The sequence below is a fragment of the Cervus canadensis genome, chromosome 1, assembly GCF_019320065.1.
Source record: "Cervus canadensis isolate Bull #8, Minnesota chromosome 1, ASM1932006v1, whole genome shotgun sequence".
NCBI classification, from domain to species: domain Eukaryota; kingdom Metazoa; phylum Chordata; class Mammalia; order Artiodactyla; family Cervidae; genus Cervus; species Cervus canadensis.
The window spans coordinates 114925987-114944427 of record NC_057386.1 but is presented as its reverse complement, the minus strand read 5'-3'; the positions used below and the strand labels follow the sequence as shown (position 1 = coordinate 114944427).

The following is an 18441-nucleotide window of genomic DNA, read 5'->3' as shown; positions in this document are numbered from 1 at the left end:
TGACTTTACCTCTCTGAGCCTTGGTGTTCATTTCTGCAAACCGGAGGTAGTGATGGGTGTGGATTCCCTGGTGGCTCAGATGATAAAGAATCCGTCTGCCATGCGGGAGACCCGGGTTTGATCCCTGGGTTGGGACGGTCCCCTGGAGAAGGGAACAACTACCCACTTTAGTGTTCTTGCCCGGAAAATTCCATCGACAGAGGAGCCTGGTGGGCTATAGTCTGTGGGGTTGCACAGAGTTGGACACGACTGGGCGACTAACACTTTGACTTCTTTGGCTGTGGATTCAGTCCTGGCCCTCCTCTTTCACTGGGACCCTCTGGCCCTAGCATTGCTGGGAACGGTTTCCTGGTTGAGACCTCAGTTTCCCTGAGTTCCCATCATCTCTTGCTCGGGTTCTCAGGTGAGACTTTGAAACCTGAGAGGATACAGCTCCTGGAGGAGAACTGGGGAAGGGATGAACTCTGCACCCTCTCGGCCTGTGACAGGGCCGCTGGAGGCGGGTATGGTGAGGCCATCGGTTCTTGGCAGGAGCAAAACCCACGCCGACTCTGCAAACTGCACTGGGCTCTGCTGACTCAGGGACGGGCTCTCAGGGCTCTGTGCTGCTGGCTTTGAAGCCGCCCGACACATTGACAGCTTGAGGCCAGGACAGGTGTAGACTCTGGAGGGAGCACAATCAGATCCTCGGAGTCAGCCTAGCAGAATTCAGATGACCCTCTGAACCCTGCAGCGCCTGGGGGCTTTCCATTACATCAGGGCGTCAGGCAGGACTCCTCCGGTATCTTCCTGGCATTCTTTATTCAGATTTGTGGAGCACAGTGGTTTCCAGCCTCGGTAGGGGCAGGGCTCCCCCAAATAAAGAGTGCCTCTTACTATGATGCAGAGAAAAATGAGACGGATCCCTCTGTCTCTTGTCAAATAAGGATGGTGTCTGTGGAAATGCTTCTGCTTCATAGGCTGAAGAATCGCTCCCTTTGGCACTGCTGAAATTGCTGAGAGAGAAAATAAAAGGGGACTTCCCTGGCAGTCCAGTGATTAGGACGCCACACTGCCCGAGGGCCCAGGTTAAATCCCTGGTCAGGGAACTAAGATCCTCCTAGCCACACTGCATGGTCAAGAGAGATGATTGAGGAACTTGGTGGGGGGTGCAGGGGACTGTTGTAAGATTATTACACAGAGGAGACGGCTCATTTCAAGCACAGGTGGGTGACCTGAGGCTGAGTTTGGGCTTCTTCTTGTTGGCATCTATCTGCTTGCTGCTTTTTGCACTGGGGATGCTGCTTAGGGTTCCTGAAATCTTCCCACACAAGCCTGACTCCCATCAACGTGTTTCTGATGACACTTGAAACATACCAGGGGTCTTCGAGTCCATCTGCACACCATGGGGCGGCTTCCTAGGCTTTCTATTACCTTAATCCATTATTCTGTGACTTTTTAAAAGTAATTATAGTCCTTATTTTCTGAGAGATGAATGCAGGCTGCATTCTCAGTGGCAGATGTGTTTTTCAAAATTGTAGAATTGCTGTAATAATATAGTCCTGTTGTTTACAGATGGTCTTAGTTGAATGTTTAAAGCCAAAAGAGTTTGATGAGCTGGGTCAGGGCAGAGATGTCATTCTGCCTCTATCACAGAGTCAGACAGCCCTGGATTCAAATCCCAGCTCTGCCACCAATCAGCTGTGTGACTTTGGGCGAGTGACTCTGTCTCTCTGAGCTGCAGTCTTCACTTCTGTGGAATGAGGATAACAAAGTTTCCCTCAAGGAAAGGAGTTGGGCACTGAATGTTTTTGGCTTGCTCAGCCTCCTTGCCCCATTCCAGGACCAGCAATTTCTCCCATCTTCTGGGAAACTGTGTTACGTACATTATAACTATGGCCTTCTAGTCTAGATTGCTGACACCCCCCTCCCCCCAGGGGGACACATGACCCAGTCCTGGCCCATCAGCTTCCTTCCTTGGGAAGAGAGTGGTTCATGCTTTCTTCCACTGCAGCCACAAGCTAGAGGGATGCCAGCCTGGAGTTGCCTGTCACCATGTGTCCTGGGGGTAGAGAAGCAGGCGTGGCTGGATCCATGTAGTCAAGTGAAATCCTTAGAGCTCCATCTGTGTCCATCTCGTGGCTCCGCCCTCCTCCATGCTGGTTTATACAGGTCCCAGGCCCATCTCTGAACCAGTCATTCCGACCATTCCTGATTGGCTAAAAGGTCTCATTTGTCCATCTTAAAGCCTGGAGCAGTCAGAAAGTGGCTGAGGGTCACATCCAAAGGGAGGATTAAGGTGCTGCTCCCAAAGCAGGGCACTAGGTCATGATCAGCAAAGGTGACAGGCTGACTCCAGCACCCCATGGCAGAGAGAGCAGTGTGGAGCTGTGAAGAGACCCACTGTGGGCTCAGAAGTCAGCATGGCTGGAGGGAGAGGAGCAGGGTCAGGTGGGTGACAAGAAAGAAGCTGAAGAGAGAGGTCGGGACTGCATCTCAAGGGGCCTCGTGTGCCCCAAGTAACGGTGAGGTTTTCATATCAGTGGGATTCTTTGCATGAAGGGTGAGACAGGTCTTTAACGCCTGACCCCACTCCCTGCTGAATCCCCACCCCAACACTGGACCAGCTGTCATTTATAAGGGGACGTTCTCATTGATGGGAAAATGAATACTTTCCAGATTCACCAAGAGGAGGAGTTATAGAAAGGGAGGGAAGAGAGAGAGAATATGCACATACCCATTAAAAGGTGTAGTATCTGAGTGACGACCAGGGATCCAGAATTGCCCCAGACACTTGTCATGAATAGGTTTATGCTCACCACAATCCTCCTGTGGGGTCAGGATTACAATAATAATACCTAAAGTTTGCCTAACATATGCTAAGGGCTTTATTTATACACAGCATCTTAATTTAATTCTCATAACAGCCCTCCAAGGTAGGCATTATTTCAACACACGCCCCCGCCCCATTTTACAGAAGTTATACACTGAGGTCCAGAGAGATGAAGCGATTTGCCTGAGGCCACACAGCAAGCAAGCAGCAGAGGTGGGATTTGAACCTGGGTGTGTGGTGATTTCATACAACTCTAGCGTGGGCTCTTTTTGCTCCTCCTGAGATATTTTTATTTGGTCATTTCTGGTACAAGGATGATGCTCTCAGTATCACTGGAGAAGAAGATGGTCCTCCGCTGGACCTCGGTCACGTGGGGCCACCTCATCATGGGCAGGAGGCTGGCCAGGCCTGCGTTGAAGATGGCAGTCACATAGCCCCAGCCTAGCTGGCACTGACCGCCATGGTACATGGAGGAGGCTACGCAGGCTTCCTTGGCAAACGGCGAGGCCAAGCCGATGGGGAAAACCAGCAGGCCCATGATGGTGGCGATGGCTAGAGAGAGCAGGAAGGAAAACCGGTGTGTGGGTCATGGGGCTCTGGGCTGACCTTCCATCCCAGTCCTCCCATCCACTCACTCACCATCCATCATCCATTCACTTATTCATTGGCTCATCTATCTTTGTATCCACCTATCACTCAAGTAGCCTTCCACCCATCTGTCCACCTACTCACCCATCCTTTAAACCATATTCTAGTCCACTCATGCTCTCCATTCCTCTACCTATCCATTCACTCATCCATCCATCTGTCCAACCACCCACTTAGCCACCTGCCCCCAACCAATCCCCCCATCCATCCATTCCTCCACCCATTTCCCTCATCCATCTAGCCATTCATCCATCTATTCAGTAATATATCTACTGATCCATCCATCCATCAGCTCATCCACCTACTTACACACCCCACCAACCCACTCATCCGTCCATGTATTCATTCCTCAAAACTGTTAGGGGCTCTGTGGAAGGCACTAGTGATACTAAGCAAATGAACCAGACACCTCCTCACTTTGGAGGCAGTCCCAGCGCAGGAGAGTCACGTGACCTCCAGCCCCCCTTCAGCCACGCTTGTCCACTTGGAGTTCCTTGACTGTGCCTTGCTCTCTTGTCTCTCTACGCCTTTGCCCCTGATGTTCCCATTACCTGAATCGCCCTTCCACATTTGGTTAACTTCCCACGCATCCTTCCAGATTCATCTCAGTGACGCCTCCTCCAAGAAGCCTTCCTTAACACCCCCTCCAAACACTGAGTCAGGTACCTCTTGGAGTTTTTCCTTACCTCCTGTGTTCATCCTATTGTGCCAAATATCCACCGAGTTATAACTGCCACCCCCACTAGACACTGTGCAAGCCAACGACAAGGACTGTGTCTCCATTCATTGATTCGACAAATATCTAGTGAGCGCCTCTATGTGCGGAGCACTGTGTCAGATGCTGGTGATGTCAAGGCAGACGTGTCCTTGACCTCACAGAGCTGATGTTCTTGTGGAGAGAGATGCACAATAATCCGATAGGCAGATGTGATATTTCAGGCTATGAAAAATAGAAAGCAAGGCAAGAGGAAGGAGACTCTAAGCAGAGGGGAGCTCCCTTACCTTGAGGTCATGGGAGACCCCCACTGAGAGGGAGATTTGAGAAGTGCCCTTAATAAAGTGGGAGGAGCGAGCTGTGAAGATCTGAGAAGAGAATATTCCAGGCAAAGGGAACAAGCTTGGTGCTTATGAGCAACAGAAAGCAAGCCAGTGTGGCCGGCGTGTGCTGAGCCTGGCAAAGCCAGTTAAGAGATGAGGTCAGTGAAGGAATGAGGGCCGCCTCGGTGGAGCCTCATCAGTAACAGGAAGTCATTGATGCGGTGGCTTGATCCGATTTCAGTTTTAACAGGTCTCACTTGGCCAAGGTGTGGCAAACAGGCTCTAGGGGACAAGGGTGGCAGCAGAGAGATGCGTGAGGTGGTCACCTCTAATCCAGGTGGGAGATGGTGGAGAATTAATTGGATGAGGCTTACCACCAAGACCTGAGTTAGAACATCCAAAGCCGATGTGTGAATTAGAGAAAAGCAACCTTCTGGGCTTGGGGGTTTTCAAGGTGGCTCAGTGATAAATGATCTACCTGCCAAGCAGGAGATACGAGTTTGATCCCTCGATTGGGAAGGTCCCATGGAGAAGAAAATGGCAACCTACTCTAGTATTCTTGCCTGGAGAATTCCATGGACAGAGGCACCTGGCAGAGTACAGCCCATGGGGTCACAGAAGCGTTGGACACAGCTTAGCGACTAAACAATAGTAACAACAACAATTCTTCTGGGCAAACACAGTTCTCAGCCCTCCCGTCCTCAGCTGGATGCCCTTGTGCGGTGCACAACCTGCCCAACTGAATATGCTGGTCCTGGTAAAAATGATGCAAAGTGGATGCACGGGAGAGAAAAAAAGGAGGACAACTATTAGGACTGGGTTTGGATAAGGGAAAGAGAGGGTGATGTTAAGGATACCACTCCCTACCCCCAATTTCTGGCTTGTTCAAGGATCAGGAATAGTCTGCAGTCATAGGGTTTATCTCTGAGATTCAACCAGGAGGCAAGTCTCTACTTACAGGCTCGCTCATTCATTCATCCATTCATTCCAAAAATATGTCTGAAACACTTATATGTGACATCAAATTTACCTGCTGCTGCCTGTACCCCTGGCATTGGACCACTGCCCCTCCGTGGGCACAGTCCTTTGGGGGCAAGGGCCCAGGACAGGAGGAGAATTGCATTGAAAGCCAATAGGCGCCAGCCTCCAAGGAGCATTGCAGCTGAAACCTGCCAGGAAGACAGAGGAGAGACAGTGTCGACTGGGGTGGGGCAGTCATGCACTCCCTCTGCTTAACTGATCAGCTGCTGAGTCCTCAAAACCCCACAAGGTCTGTGCTATTATTATCCCTGTTTTGTTGTTATTGTTCAGTCACTAAGTCATGTCTGACTCTTTGCAACCCTATGGACTGTAGCACGCCAGGCTTCCCTGTCCTTCATTATCTCACTGAGTTTGCTCAAACTCATGTTCATCGAGTCAGTGATACCATCCAACCATCTCATCCTCTGTCGCCCCCTTCTCCTCCTGCCCTCAGTCTCTCCCAGCATCAGGGTCTTTTCCAATGAGTCAGTTCTTCGCATCAGGTGGCCAAAGTATTGCAGCTTCAGCTTCAGCACCAGTCCTTCGAAAGAATATTCAGGGTTGACTTCCTTTAGGATTGGCTGGTTTGATCTCTTTGCTGTCTAAGGGACTCGCAAGAGTCGTCTCCAGCACCACAGCTCAAAAGCATCAATTCTTCAGCGCTCAGCCTTTGTTATGGTCCAACTCTCAAATCCGTACATGACTACTAGAAAAACCATAGCTTTGACCATATGGACCTTTGGCAGCACAGTGACGTCTCTGCTTTTTAATATGCTGTTTATGTTTGTCATAGCTTTCCTTCCAAGGAGCAAGTGTCTTTTAATTTCATGGCTGCAGTCACAGTCCACAGTGATTTTGGAGCCCAAGAAAATAAACCTATCACTGCTTCCACTTTTTCCCCTTCTATTTGCCATGAAGTGATGGGACTGGATGCCATGATCTTAGTTTTTCTCATGTTGTTTTAAGCCAGCTCTTTCACTCTCCTTTTTCACCCTCTTTAAAGAGTCTCTTTAGCTCCTTTTCACTTTCTGCCATTAGAGTGGTATCATCTGCATATCTGAGGTTGTTAATATTTCTCCTGGAAATCTTGACTCCAGCTTTTGATTGATCCAGCCTTGGCATTTCGAATGATGTACTCTGTATACAAGATGTACCTTGTTTTACATATAAACAAATCAGATTATAACGAGTTGGAGTCATTTGCCTCAGGGCACACAGCTAATTAAGCCTTAGAGATAGAATTAAGATCTGCATTTACCACCTTACCTTCTCTTTGCTGAGTACCTGCGGGGTCACCAAGAGAGGCACCTTTGTATTGGTTTTGAAGGCTTGGTAATCTTCCTTAGGTGGGCTTCCCAGGTGGCATAGCGGCACAGAATCTGCCTGCCAGTGCAGGTGACGCGAGAATCCCTGGGGTCAAAGAGTCAGGCTGGACTAAGCTCACACCCAGTCTCGCTTAGAGGTGCTGAACTGGGAGTCCCGACCCATTGTCCCGATTGCTGAATTGGTAATGTGCATCAAAACAGAGACTTTTGACATCTTAGCCGTGGTTTTCAAACTTAGCAGTGCTTAGAGGGTGACCAGGTAGGTGAGTACAGGTTGCGCACTGCACAACTCTAGGAGATGCCTGTGGGAGTCATCACAGAAATGCATATTGATTATAGTAACTCTCCAGCAGATGGCAGTATAGTGTCCTGAGGAAGGGGCACCGTTTCCTGATCTGTGTAAAGGCACTGCATGGGCCAGCAGTTGCCTTCAGAATCACCCTGGGTGTTTGCTAAAATTCACATAGCCAGACCCCACCCCACACCTACAGAGTCATAGAGTCAGAGGTTGGAAGGGAGGTGGGCAGAACTTGGCTTTTTTTTTTTTTTTTCTGCTGACACGTTTGAGAATGCCCTGCTCCCGACCCCTCGAAGCTGCAATAAATTGACTAGTCCACATCTCACCTTCCAGGCGAAGTCAGGAATATCATCCAGGGACTGGAAGGTCCCACAGCTCTGGTTCCAGCTGTCACCCTGAGGCCAGGAGCAGTAGGTGAGGACCCCGAAGGAGAAGGTGGTGGTCTGGAACCAGGCAGGGGAGACGAGGCTGACGGCCGAGATGCAGGTGAGGGAAAGCTCCAGAGCTGCCCACACACTGCCCACCATCAGGGCATATGTCAGTGACCTAGGAGTCAACAGACAAGATTCGTGGAAGGAGGAAAATGGGATCTGGAAAGGATGTCCCTATTTTCCCCACCAGCCAGGCATCTGGTCCTCTCTTCGGATCCCAGGTCATTAGCCTCGCTTTCGCTTGGGACACACTGGGAGGTGTTCATAACTGGGGTGGAGCTCTTCCCTAACACATGCTGGAAGTCAAAAATCCAAATTTCAGAATAAATGTTACAGCTTACACGGACTTTGGCACACAACCAGTCCTCCTGGGAAGTGAACATCACTGGTCCATGCAAGACCCCTCTCATGTCTCACTCATTCATTCATTTCTTTCTTCATTCATTCACTCTGCCTATCAAGCCTTGCACCGTCCCTAAGGTCTGCTTCTACACAGAGGGGACCTTTCTCAAAATCACACACAGATGCTGTGTTTTCAGCAACCATTCTGCTCATTGGCTACCTCCTCCCAGTCTCTGACAATTATTTAATGTTTATCTTTTTGTTTGGAGGTACTTTTGCAAAACCGATACTGTTCAGTCTGTGTGTATTTTTCATGTGCTTAATTAAATGTCATTGCTTTATATATTGCTGTTTTATGTGGTGCCACAGAGGTCAGGTGATACCTGGACTCATCCTTAAATGTCTCTAAATTACAGGATGCCAAGAGTTATTTAGTTTTCAATTCTTCTTCAACCCTTCAAGGAGAAAGTTTCTGTAAGAGCTGCAGGGTCTTAAACACCCCCCCAATCATCTGTCAGTCTCCTCTGTTGAAAGACGGGGAGCCTTGAGGAGGCAATGGAGTCTAGTGAGACTTGGGGGATGAGGTTGGACTTTTCTTGTATTTGTTGTGGTGGTTTTATTCTATTTATTAGTTATCTATTTGACATTTAAATTCATATTAATGAGAAATCGAGTCACTTTGAAGTTCGGTCTTACCAAAATAATAATAGAGTGTTGGAGGAGGAGGCTAAGGCAGGAAGGTGGTTTGCTAATAGCCAAAGTTGTCATTGATGGTCAGAAGCAAGGTCCAGAAGGGCTGGGGCAGCCCAGGGGCACCCAGGGTCAGGGCACACGGAGCCAACCAAGGACATCGACACGGACCTTCCAGGGCCGGGGCTCTTCAGCCTGGGGTTTCACTTCGGGACCCTAAGCCCGGCCAGCACGTTACACCTGGCCGGAGTCCTGGGCGTGGAGGCCAGCCAGTCCCTCTAGCATTTCCCAGCTGTGTGACCTGGAGCAAGTTACCCCGTTGCTCTGGGCCTCAGTTTCTCCACCTGTAAAAGCAGATTCTAACTCCCGGGGGGGCAGATAGTGTTGGGTTCGATCACTGGGCAGGACGATGAGTAGAAAGAAACACACAAAGCACCACGTCTCCCAGGGGTGACCTTGGGGAGGCCACCTCATCTCTCTGGAAATGGGGCCGTCGGCATTGTCGTGAAGGTTCTCGGGGGTCAGATGCAGCCGTGTTGCAGGGACAGGGGGCTGAGCTAAGCCAGGGAAGGGAGGTTGGGGTTGGGTGGCACAAACGTTTTATTCCCAAGCTTAGAAAAACCTCACGGCAGCCAGCCAGCAAATGAGATGCAGTGCCTTGAAGTGAGGGAGGGTGGTTTTTTTTTATTCCCCCCCCCACACACACACACTGAAATCAGCCTCAACTTTGAGGTTGGCAGGATCCCGAGGGGTGTAATTCCAGCCAGGAAGCTGGGGAGCCCAGAGCAGACTGTGGCCCGCGATTTTGCCTCTCTCTGGCTGCCCCAGTGCCTCTCCAGGCATTTCTGACCTTGAAAGGAGTTTTGTTCTCCAGATAATACGCTCAGTGTCACCTGGGAAAATCACACCAACCATCCAGGTGCCCAGAAACTTAAATGAGGCATTCTAACCCGAAACCACATCCGGTCGGGTTCCAATTAGCTGGAATTCACCTAAGGGAAACTTGAAAGGGATTGGATGTTTTCTCCTCCAGCTCAGCGCTTTGCTGTTCAAGGCAGCTGACAGTCCTTGAGCACTCACCACGGCCCCTTCTAAACTTTTTCAGTGCCTCATTCAGTTTAAGCCTCATGGTTCCCCCACGGTAGGGTGGGTGTTACTCTTATCTGAGTTCCCATTTTACAGATGACAGAATGAAGCCTCAGGAAGTGAGCAGTGGACCAGGGTCTCAAACTCAGGGAATGGGACTGCTGACTCTGAGCCCTAGACCCAGGGTGATATTAAGGAATTCATTTAAAGTCAAATACCCCAGCGTTTTTCAGGGGCTCCCCAGGGTTAAAGTTTGGTCAACCCTCTCCCCTTCTCCAGCCAGGGAGCCTGGATGGGCTCAGGGGAGCCACAGACAGCCATGGCAGGAGGGGACCTGGGACTTGGGAGTTTAGAGGTGGCTACTAGTGTCTTACTATGTCCTTACTAAGTCCCTTTCTCATTCTGGCTTCCATGTGTCCTCATCCGTCAACTGGAAGGAGTTCATTCATTCATTCAGCTTTTATGTGCCCAGCCCTATGTGACCTTCATAGATATAGCAGTGAAAACACTCTGCCTGTCCTCAAGGAACTTAGGGTTTGGTGGGCAAGATAGGGAAACAAGATAGACCAATATGGTCCATCCGTCCATCCACTCAACAAATTTACTGAGTATCTACTATGTTCTAAGAACTATTCTAGTGCTGGGGATTTAGTAGTGAGGAAAGCAGACAAAAACAACTGTCCTCATGGAGCTTACAGTCCCGTGAGAGAGAGAAACAATAAGGAAATAAGTCAGCATGTAAGATGCCTGACGTAGGGACTTCAGAGGTCTAGTGCACTGGGGCTCTGTACTTCCATTGCTGGGGGCACAGGTTTGACCCCTGGTCAGGGAGCTAGGGTCTCATATGCCGTGGGCAAGGCCAAAACAAAAGGATGCCTGATGTAAATAAGGCCACAGAGAAAAATGAAGCCAGAAAGGGAGGTGGTGAATGAATAGGGGAGGGTCATAGAAAGCCTCATGAGAAGGTGACCTCTGAGCAGGAGCTGAGGGAGGAAGCCATGTGGATCTGTGGGGGAGGAATATTCCAGGCAGGGGGCAGAGCAGGTGCAAAGGCCCTGAGGTGAGCATGTACTTGACATGCTGCAGGAAGCAAAGAGGCCCCGGTGACTGGAAGGAATGAGGAAGCGGGGAGAGTGGGAGGCTTTGTAGGCCATGACAGATCTTTGGCTTTTAATTTCTGAGTTAGATGGGGGATCTGTGGGTGGTCTTGAGCAGAGGTGGGACATGACTTGTCTCAGTAGTTTAAAAAGGTCAGCTCTGTCTGTTGGGTGGAGAAGAGGCAGAAGAGAAGGCAAGGGAGAAGGAACCAGGAAGCAATTTCAGTGGGTCAGGTGAGAGACATTCAGTGGATCAGATAGAGAAGAGACAGGGAGGGCAGGGGCAGGTTTGGGATCTATGCTGAAGGTCAGAGGTAGGTCCAGCCAACTGGATTTGCTTATGGACTGGACTTGGAGTGTGAGGGGCGGTGGGGAGATAAAGATGCCTCCAGGGCTTTTGACCTTGGCACCTGGGACAGGGGAGCTGTCCTTACTTGAGACGGGGAAGCTGCGGGAAGGGTTGGTTTGTTAGGAGAAGGGAAGCTCTCTGAGCATGGTGTAGCCCAAGTGGAGTCTGAGATGTGTATTTCACCAAGCCATCAATCAACGGATGCACACAGACACAGCGTCACACCAAGGGAAAGCCCAGCACGACATCAGGGGCAGGCCCGGAGCAGGGGCACCTGGGGGCCAGGTGGACATACAGGCTGAAATCTGAAGATGCGCAAGTCCGGGTTGGGGCAGGACTCTGACCTGCATCCCTTGTCTCATCCTTCCAGCCATGCAGCCTGGGCAGCCCCCACTGCTGGTGTGTTTCCAGCTCCGGTACAAGTCGTCCGTGTGCATGGGGTCAAACTGTGATGTAACGTAATGACTCCAAGCTTTTGTTTCCCCATTGCAGTGGACTGAATGTTTGTGTGCCTCCGAATTTATATATATTGAAATTCTACCCCCAACGGTGATGCTGTAAAAAGGTGAGCCTTCGGGAGGGGATGAGGTCATGAGGGTGGAGCTTCCATGAGGCTTAGAAAAGAGACCCCAGAGACCACCCTCGCCCCTTCTGCCACGTGAGGACGTAGCAAGAAGGCAGCCATCTGTATACCAGGAAGTGGGCTCTCACTAAACACCAAAATCTCCCTGATGTCGGAATTCCTAGCCTCTGGAACTGATGGAAATAAATTTCCGTTGGTTATAAGCCATGTAATCTATGGTACTTTGTATATAGCAGCCTGAATAGACTAAAACATCCACCCCCAGAAGGATGGCCACATCCTAGACCAGGCGGACTTAAACTTTTGGAGTTGATGGACTCCTTTGAAAATATGATTTAAAAGCATGGCTGCATTCTTTATGCAGACTTACTTGCGTGCGCGTGCACACACACACAGACACACACACACACTACTGTAATTTCAAGGGCTCATGGACCCTTAAAGCTCATTATAGCTCCCGGACAATACTTTCCTCTCCCCCTAGTCTTCACCTCACCTCCCTCTTCTCTCCAGACTCACCTACTTCAGTCACTCCAACGTGGCTACTTCTCAGGCTCCAGTTTTGAATTTAAGTCTGTGACCGTTTGAAGGAAACAGTCAGACTGGGTGAACAAAGCCCAGGTGTGCGATAAACTGGCCTGTGTGCGTTTTCCTTCCCAGTTTCTTAAACAGACAGCCTGTCACTGGGCTGCTGGGTGGGCTGGGCAAAGAGAGAAAAGCCAGCCCCAAATGAGAATGGGGTGAGGGTGTGGTGTCTCCTGGGCAGGAGAAGGTGTGAATAGGGATTAACCGAGATTAAATGCCAGGTGTTGAAATTCTTGCCATTGTGCTCTCTGCCTTTCTGCCTTGGTAATTCTAGCTGAGGGAAATTTCTCTGGGATCTGAATATCCACCCTGCGGGCTGTGAACTTCCAGACAGCAGGTTCCGGATCTGAAAAGTTTTATCCAGTAGGTGCTTGTCTTGTCTTTTGCTGTAAATGATGGAAGTGCAACTCCAACCGGCTCAACAAGAAACGAGAAATGTATCGGCTTACATAACTGAGAATTCTGTGGTGCAGCTTCAGGCACGGCTGGCTCCAGGAGAACAAGCAGCGGCCCCCTCTCTCTTTCTCTCCATCTCTCAGCTCTGTTCCTGCCGAGTCGGGTTTACTCTCAGGCAGATTCTGTCTCAGAGTGTTGGCTTCTGGTGCCTCCAGGCTTAGCAACCCCAGAGAAGAGAAAGCTCTTCTTCACACACAGTGGCTGCAATGACTGTGATTAACTCTCACTGGCCAGACATGGGTCCCATCCATGAACTGGACATTGTGGCCAGGGAAATGGGATCCTCTGATTGGCCGGACCTAGGGCCTGGGCAAGGGTTAGGGGTTGAGGGTGGGAGACTGGGGATGAGTACGTGTCCTGACGTCCACCACACTGGAACCACATGAACTAAAGGTGGGGCGTGGGGTGGCTTCTAGGAGGAAAACCGGGGTGCTGTTACAGAGGACGGGGAAATGGATGCTGGGCAGGTGAGAACAAGAGGAATCACTCTGGGGCTATAAATGCTTACATGACAAATGAGACACACAGGAAGCAGGAGGATTGAGACTGAGACTCAAGTCCTAGCTCTGCCACCTACTCTTAGGCTGGCCTTAGTCAGAGCATCTCTGCTTTACTGGGCCTTAGCCTTTCCACTGTAAAATGAGGGCATCTGGAATACACCAAAGTTTTGAAGAGATGATTGCCAGGGGTTTTTTTTCCCCACTCATTCAGTCATATATTTATTCTCTTTTTTCTTTCAGTCAGTATTTATGGAAGGGCTTCAGGGTTAGTGTCAACTGATCTGAATCCAAGTCTAATCTCCGGCAGGCCTGACTGCTGCACCTTCTGAAGTGTGCTTGGCGGTGTCCTTCCCGGCCACCCAGCGGCCCGGGACGCCATCCAGCCTCCGCTCGCCTCCCGCGGCAGGCGGCCTGGGTCAGACTGCTGCAGCCACTTGGCCAGCTCAGCCTGCGGTGATGAGGCCTGAGTCGTGGCTTGATCTCCCAACAGCCCCAGCTGTGGTCCAAGCCGACCTGACCGGATCCGAGGCCAGGGCTTGGGGATAGGGTTCTGGTGCCTTCTCTTGTAGACTGAGGTGAACTTCTGGGTGTAGAGCTGGTTTTCCTCCTGGCTGCCTGGAGGCGTCAATAATACAGCCCAGACGTGAGGAGCGGTTGGGTCCAGTGATTACTAATGGCAGAGAGGAAATGGGACAGGCCAGCAGATGAAGTTCTTGCCCTTCATCCCTGCATATCTCACGTGGCTTCCCCAGAGATGCCCTGGAACTCCCGGTCGCATTTTCTGGAAAAGCTGTAGCCAATTCAGTAAAGAATGTCTTATATTTGCCCTCCCTCCTTCTCAGTCTCAGTCCCTTTTCCTTCATTCTTCTTAAACTGGGATTACATCCCCAATAAGGCATTCGTTTGTTAATTTTGCCTCTGGCTCTGTTTTCTAGGGAACCCAGGCTGTGATCTTAGCTGTGTGACTTTGAACGATTTACTTAACCTCTCTGAGCTTCAGATCCCTTACCTGTGAAAAGGAGATAATAGAGCATCTCTTACAGGACTGTTGTGATGTTTAATGAGACAGTACAGGCAAAGTACTTAGCTCAATAAATGACATCTTTCATTAGTATAATTTCCGTGAATGAGGCACGGGACTGTATTATGTGAAAACATTTATTCAACATTGAACTTCATGAGTATTTATTGAGGGTCAACTCTGTTTCAGATATTATGCTAGTGTTTGCTCCCAAGGACCTCACAGTCTAGAAAGTGAGACAGAGAAGTAATTGAGCAATATTGCAACAGGGTCATCAGTGCCCAGTTGGGGCTAGAAGATTCAGAGGCTTTGGCATGGGGAGTGGGGATGGTAGTCAGGGATGGATTCTCGGAGGAGGTGGCATTAAAGCTCAGATCTGAAGGACACGTAGTAGCTATAGATGATGGGCACGTGGAGGGCACAGTGTTCAGACAGAGGCCATGGCATGGGCAAAAGCCTGGGATTGAGAGAAAACATCTCAAAGAACACACTGGCACTCAGTCTCAAGAAGCAGGCGAGTTACAAGAGAAACAAAATGAATATGCACCAATGAAAATATGTGAATATGGTCTTTGCCAGGGAGTGTGTGAGTTCTAGAGCTATGCTGTTCAATGTGGTAGATAGATGTGGCCATGTGTGGCTATTTGATTAAAATGAAATACAACTAAAAATGTAGCTCCTCGGTCACACTGGCCAAAATTTAAGTGTTCAACAGTCATCTGTGGCTGATGCTGGACAGTGCACATACAGAACATCCCCGTCACTGCAGAAAGTTCTGTTGGACAGAGGAGGGGGCAGATGATGGCAGAGAAGGAAGAAGTCCTAGGAAAGCCCCTGGGAGGCACTGTCCTCTCTCCTTGGGAAGAGAAAAGCCAGGACTGGGAGTAAGGGGTGTTGGCTCTGAAAACAATGTACAACCTGACACCTCTTCGGTCAGGGTAATCGCTGGGTGTGTGCTGGCTGGAGGCCTCTCACCTGGCGGGGGGGGGGGGGGGGGGGCAGGGCGGGGGAGACCCAGGAATGCAAGGAGAATCTGGTAAGGTGGGGCTGAACCAGGAAGTCCCGCCCCTCCTGGGGCGGGAGGACTCTGGGAGTTGTAGTTTGGCACTTTTGGGACTCCGGCCCCCCCCCCCCCCCAAGCTCGGTGTAGGTAGGAGCATTGACATTGGGCGTGGGCTGGGCATTTCTTGGGGTGCAAAGTTGGGAGTGGGCTGGCTAGGGCTGGGGCCACATCCGGGTTTGGGGTTTCTGTGATGAGTGGCAGAAAAAGGACTGTCTTCTCTCCCCCCACTTAAGTTCTGGAATAGAGAGGAGATGCCAAGATGGAGGACTAAGCTGAATGGGCAGCTGAGAGACATCCAGTTTCAACAGAACCCTCAACCCACACATTCTGGTGAGTTGAGATTTGCCCAGAGAGACAAGAAGTTCCCATAAGGTTAGGGGGGAGAGGTAGCAGTCAGTACTCTGTTAAAACTGTTGGTTATTCATGTGTTTAATCCAATTAAGCACAGTATTTTCTGAGGACATACTATTTGCCAAGCCCTCCCCTAGGCACTGAGAATCAGGAGTGATCTAGAGACAAAAGCTCCTGCTTCCAGAAGTTCTAGAGAGGGCAGCAAACAACAAACAGGGACTTGCCTTTGCTGATACAATACACATGTAATGGAAAAACCCTACTTTAAAGGTGGATTTTGAGGCATTTTTAGTTTCAATCCAACCATTCTCCCTACCTCGAAGATACCACCCTGGGCATGGTTGTCATATTTACTTTTTATTTATTTTTTAAAATATTTACTTATTCGGCTGTACCGGGTCTTAGTTGCGGCATGCAGAATTACCACTTGTAGCATGCGGCATCTTTTTTTAGTTGCAGCATGCAAACTCTTAGTATGTGGGACCTAGTTCCTAGACCAGGGATTGAAGAGAAGGAAAGGGTCCTGGAAAAGTCCCTGGACGGCACTGTCCTCCTTCCTTGGGAAGAGAAAAGCCAGGGCTGGGAGTAGGGGTAATAAGGAGTCCCAGCAACTGCACAACCAGGGAAGTGGTTGGTAGTCGTATTTAAAAGCCACTGAGTTGGATCCTATTGACGACTGTTCTCGAGACATCCAGCTGATACAGGAGATTATTCTAAGCTGCAAGATGTCATAGAGCCACTACCTCACCACTTCTGGGTTCCATCACCGTGGACAAGTCTCCTAGGGAGCCTCAGAATGCTCCTTGATAAGGTACGGAGGTGCCGACCCTTGCTCCAAAAGTGCAGATTAAAAGAAACAATGGATATGATGTATCTCCTGTAACAAGAGTCCCTTCTCCTTACACACACACACACACACACACACACACACACATTCTGAGAGAAGGACAGATAAGGGAGCGCCCTGACAAATCTCCTGGAGCCAAACAGCATTACATTCTTTTTTCTTTCTTTGACTTCACTGAGGTCTAACTGACTTTCAGTTATTGTCTCCATACATTTCCTTCCTAAGGAAGGAAGCACAAGTCCCAAATGCAATTCAGCTTCTTTGTGCAAATATTGCTGACAGCGTCTGGAAGCTCTATGAGAGTCTATATCTTGCCAGCTGTATCTTGTCTGTATCACCAGAATGGTCAAGTCCCCACCAGTATGATGGGTCCCTGGCATGCAGCATACTGTAGGTGCTGAATAGAAACCTATGGAACGAAATGAGTAAAGGATAGCAAAACAGACATTTTCTCGTTCAGGAGAGACTTCTACGATTCTCTCAGCTTGTCCAAAAAGTCTCTATTCGGCTCACCCTTCATCCCCCACTTCAACATAAGGCCGCAGGGATGACACATTGTAGGTGCCCCAGCGGAAATGAGCCGCCCCGGGTGCGATTTCCCTGCTCGCCGCGAGGAGGCGCGAGCGCTACGCACAGACCGGTCTCGCTCCAGGAGCCCGCAGCCCAAGCGATGCAATGGGCGAGGCTCTCCCGAGCGCCTCCTGAGTTCCCAGGCTGCACTAGGCGCTCGGGCGCAGACCCGGCGGCGGTTCGCCGGGTGTGTTGCGGGTGGTTCCTGGCCAGAGCCAGGGGCTAACCCCGGCAACGCAAGCAGGCATCACGAACAAAAGTTCTGAGTCGGGCGAGGCAGGGTCGGGGCTCGACGGCCGGGAGCGCTTCCGGGAGGAGTCTCGGGGGAAACTCGCGACCTCTGACCTGCCGGACCGTCCCCCTGGTCCCGGCGCCGAGCGAGAGCTCGAGTCCACGGCTGAGCTCCGCCCCGGGGCCCTCCGCGCAGGCGCCACCGTCCGCGGTTCCCATGGCGACGGGGGGCGCTTCCCCGTCCGAGGCCCCGCCCCCAGCAGGCTAGGCTGCGCGGGGCCGCGGGCGGCGCAGGCAGGTGCCGCGGGCTGCGGGCAGGTGGCGGCGCGGCGCGGACCGGCGGCGGCGGCGGCTCTGGGGTAGGTTGCGCGGCGGCCGCGGCGGGTCGGGGCCGGCCGTCAGTCCCGTGTCCCCGGCCTGTGAGGGGATAGAGGAGGCGGTGACCGGCGGTGGCTGCCGAGTTTCTGCTCCGCTGAGGCCCCCGGAGAAAAGTTGACAAAGTTAGCCCGGGAAGAGGTGGGGACCTGGTGGATCTCCCCGGGCTCTGGATCTGCGGGGAGGGGGCATCTCGACTTGAGAGCCGGAAGGTCTGTCTCTCCAGACTTGGGAGTGGATCCCGCGGGAAGAGCCAGCACTGGGCAGCCAGTGGATCCCGCGCCACTCGGCTGGAGACCTGCGAGTCGATATTCGGAGTGGATCTGGCGCCGGTGGCCCGGGGTCCCATTGGGTCCCCAGCCTGGGGTGACTGTGGACCGTGATTGGAAACTGGGAGCTAGTTGATCCCTCTCCCCTGCCCCCCACTGGTCCTAGCCTTTGGGAGTGATTCCGAGAGGAGACCTGGTGGCCGGGAACTGGGGGATCGTTGGAGATCCGGGCTACTCAGCCTGCGACTGCTAGGATCTGGACGACCGTGCGGGTTGGAGGCCCAGAAGGTGGACACTGGGAAGCGGGGGTGCGGATCGAGGCGGAGCCGGAGGCGAAGGGATCCTGCGGGCAGCGGGGGCGGTGGAGAGAGTGGCGCGCCGGGCCCCACGAGCTCCGGACGCGCCCTCCCCACCGGGCCTGCGCACCTCTCCGCGCGCCTTCCCGGGGCAGAGG

The 18441-nt window shown here is 51.4% G+C and overlaps 1 protein-coding gene across 1 annotated transcript; it reads right to left on the bottom strand.

The window, feature by feature from the left end:
- Nucleotides 1-2904: 2904 nt before the first annotated feature.
- On the bottom strand, nt 2905-17399 carry TMEM211 (transmembrane protein 211). The gene is made up of 4 exons (XM_043437177.1): nt 17056-17399; nt 7468-7687; nt 5529-5667; nt 2905-3364 (listed from the first exon to the last, which is right to left on the bottom strand). Exons 2-4 carry the CDS (start codon nt 7666-7668, stop codon nt 3102-3104), a joined length of 603 nt encoding a protein of 200 aa, XP_043293112.1. The 5' UTR covers nt 7669-7687; nt 17056-17399; the 3' UTR covers nt 2905-3101.
- Between the last annotated feature and the right edge of the window lie 1042 nt (nt 17400-18441).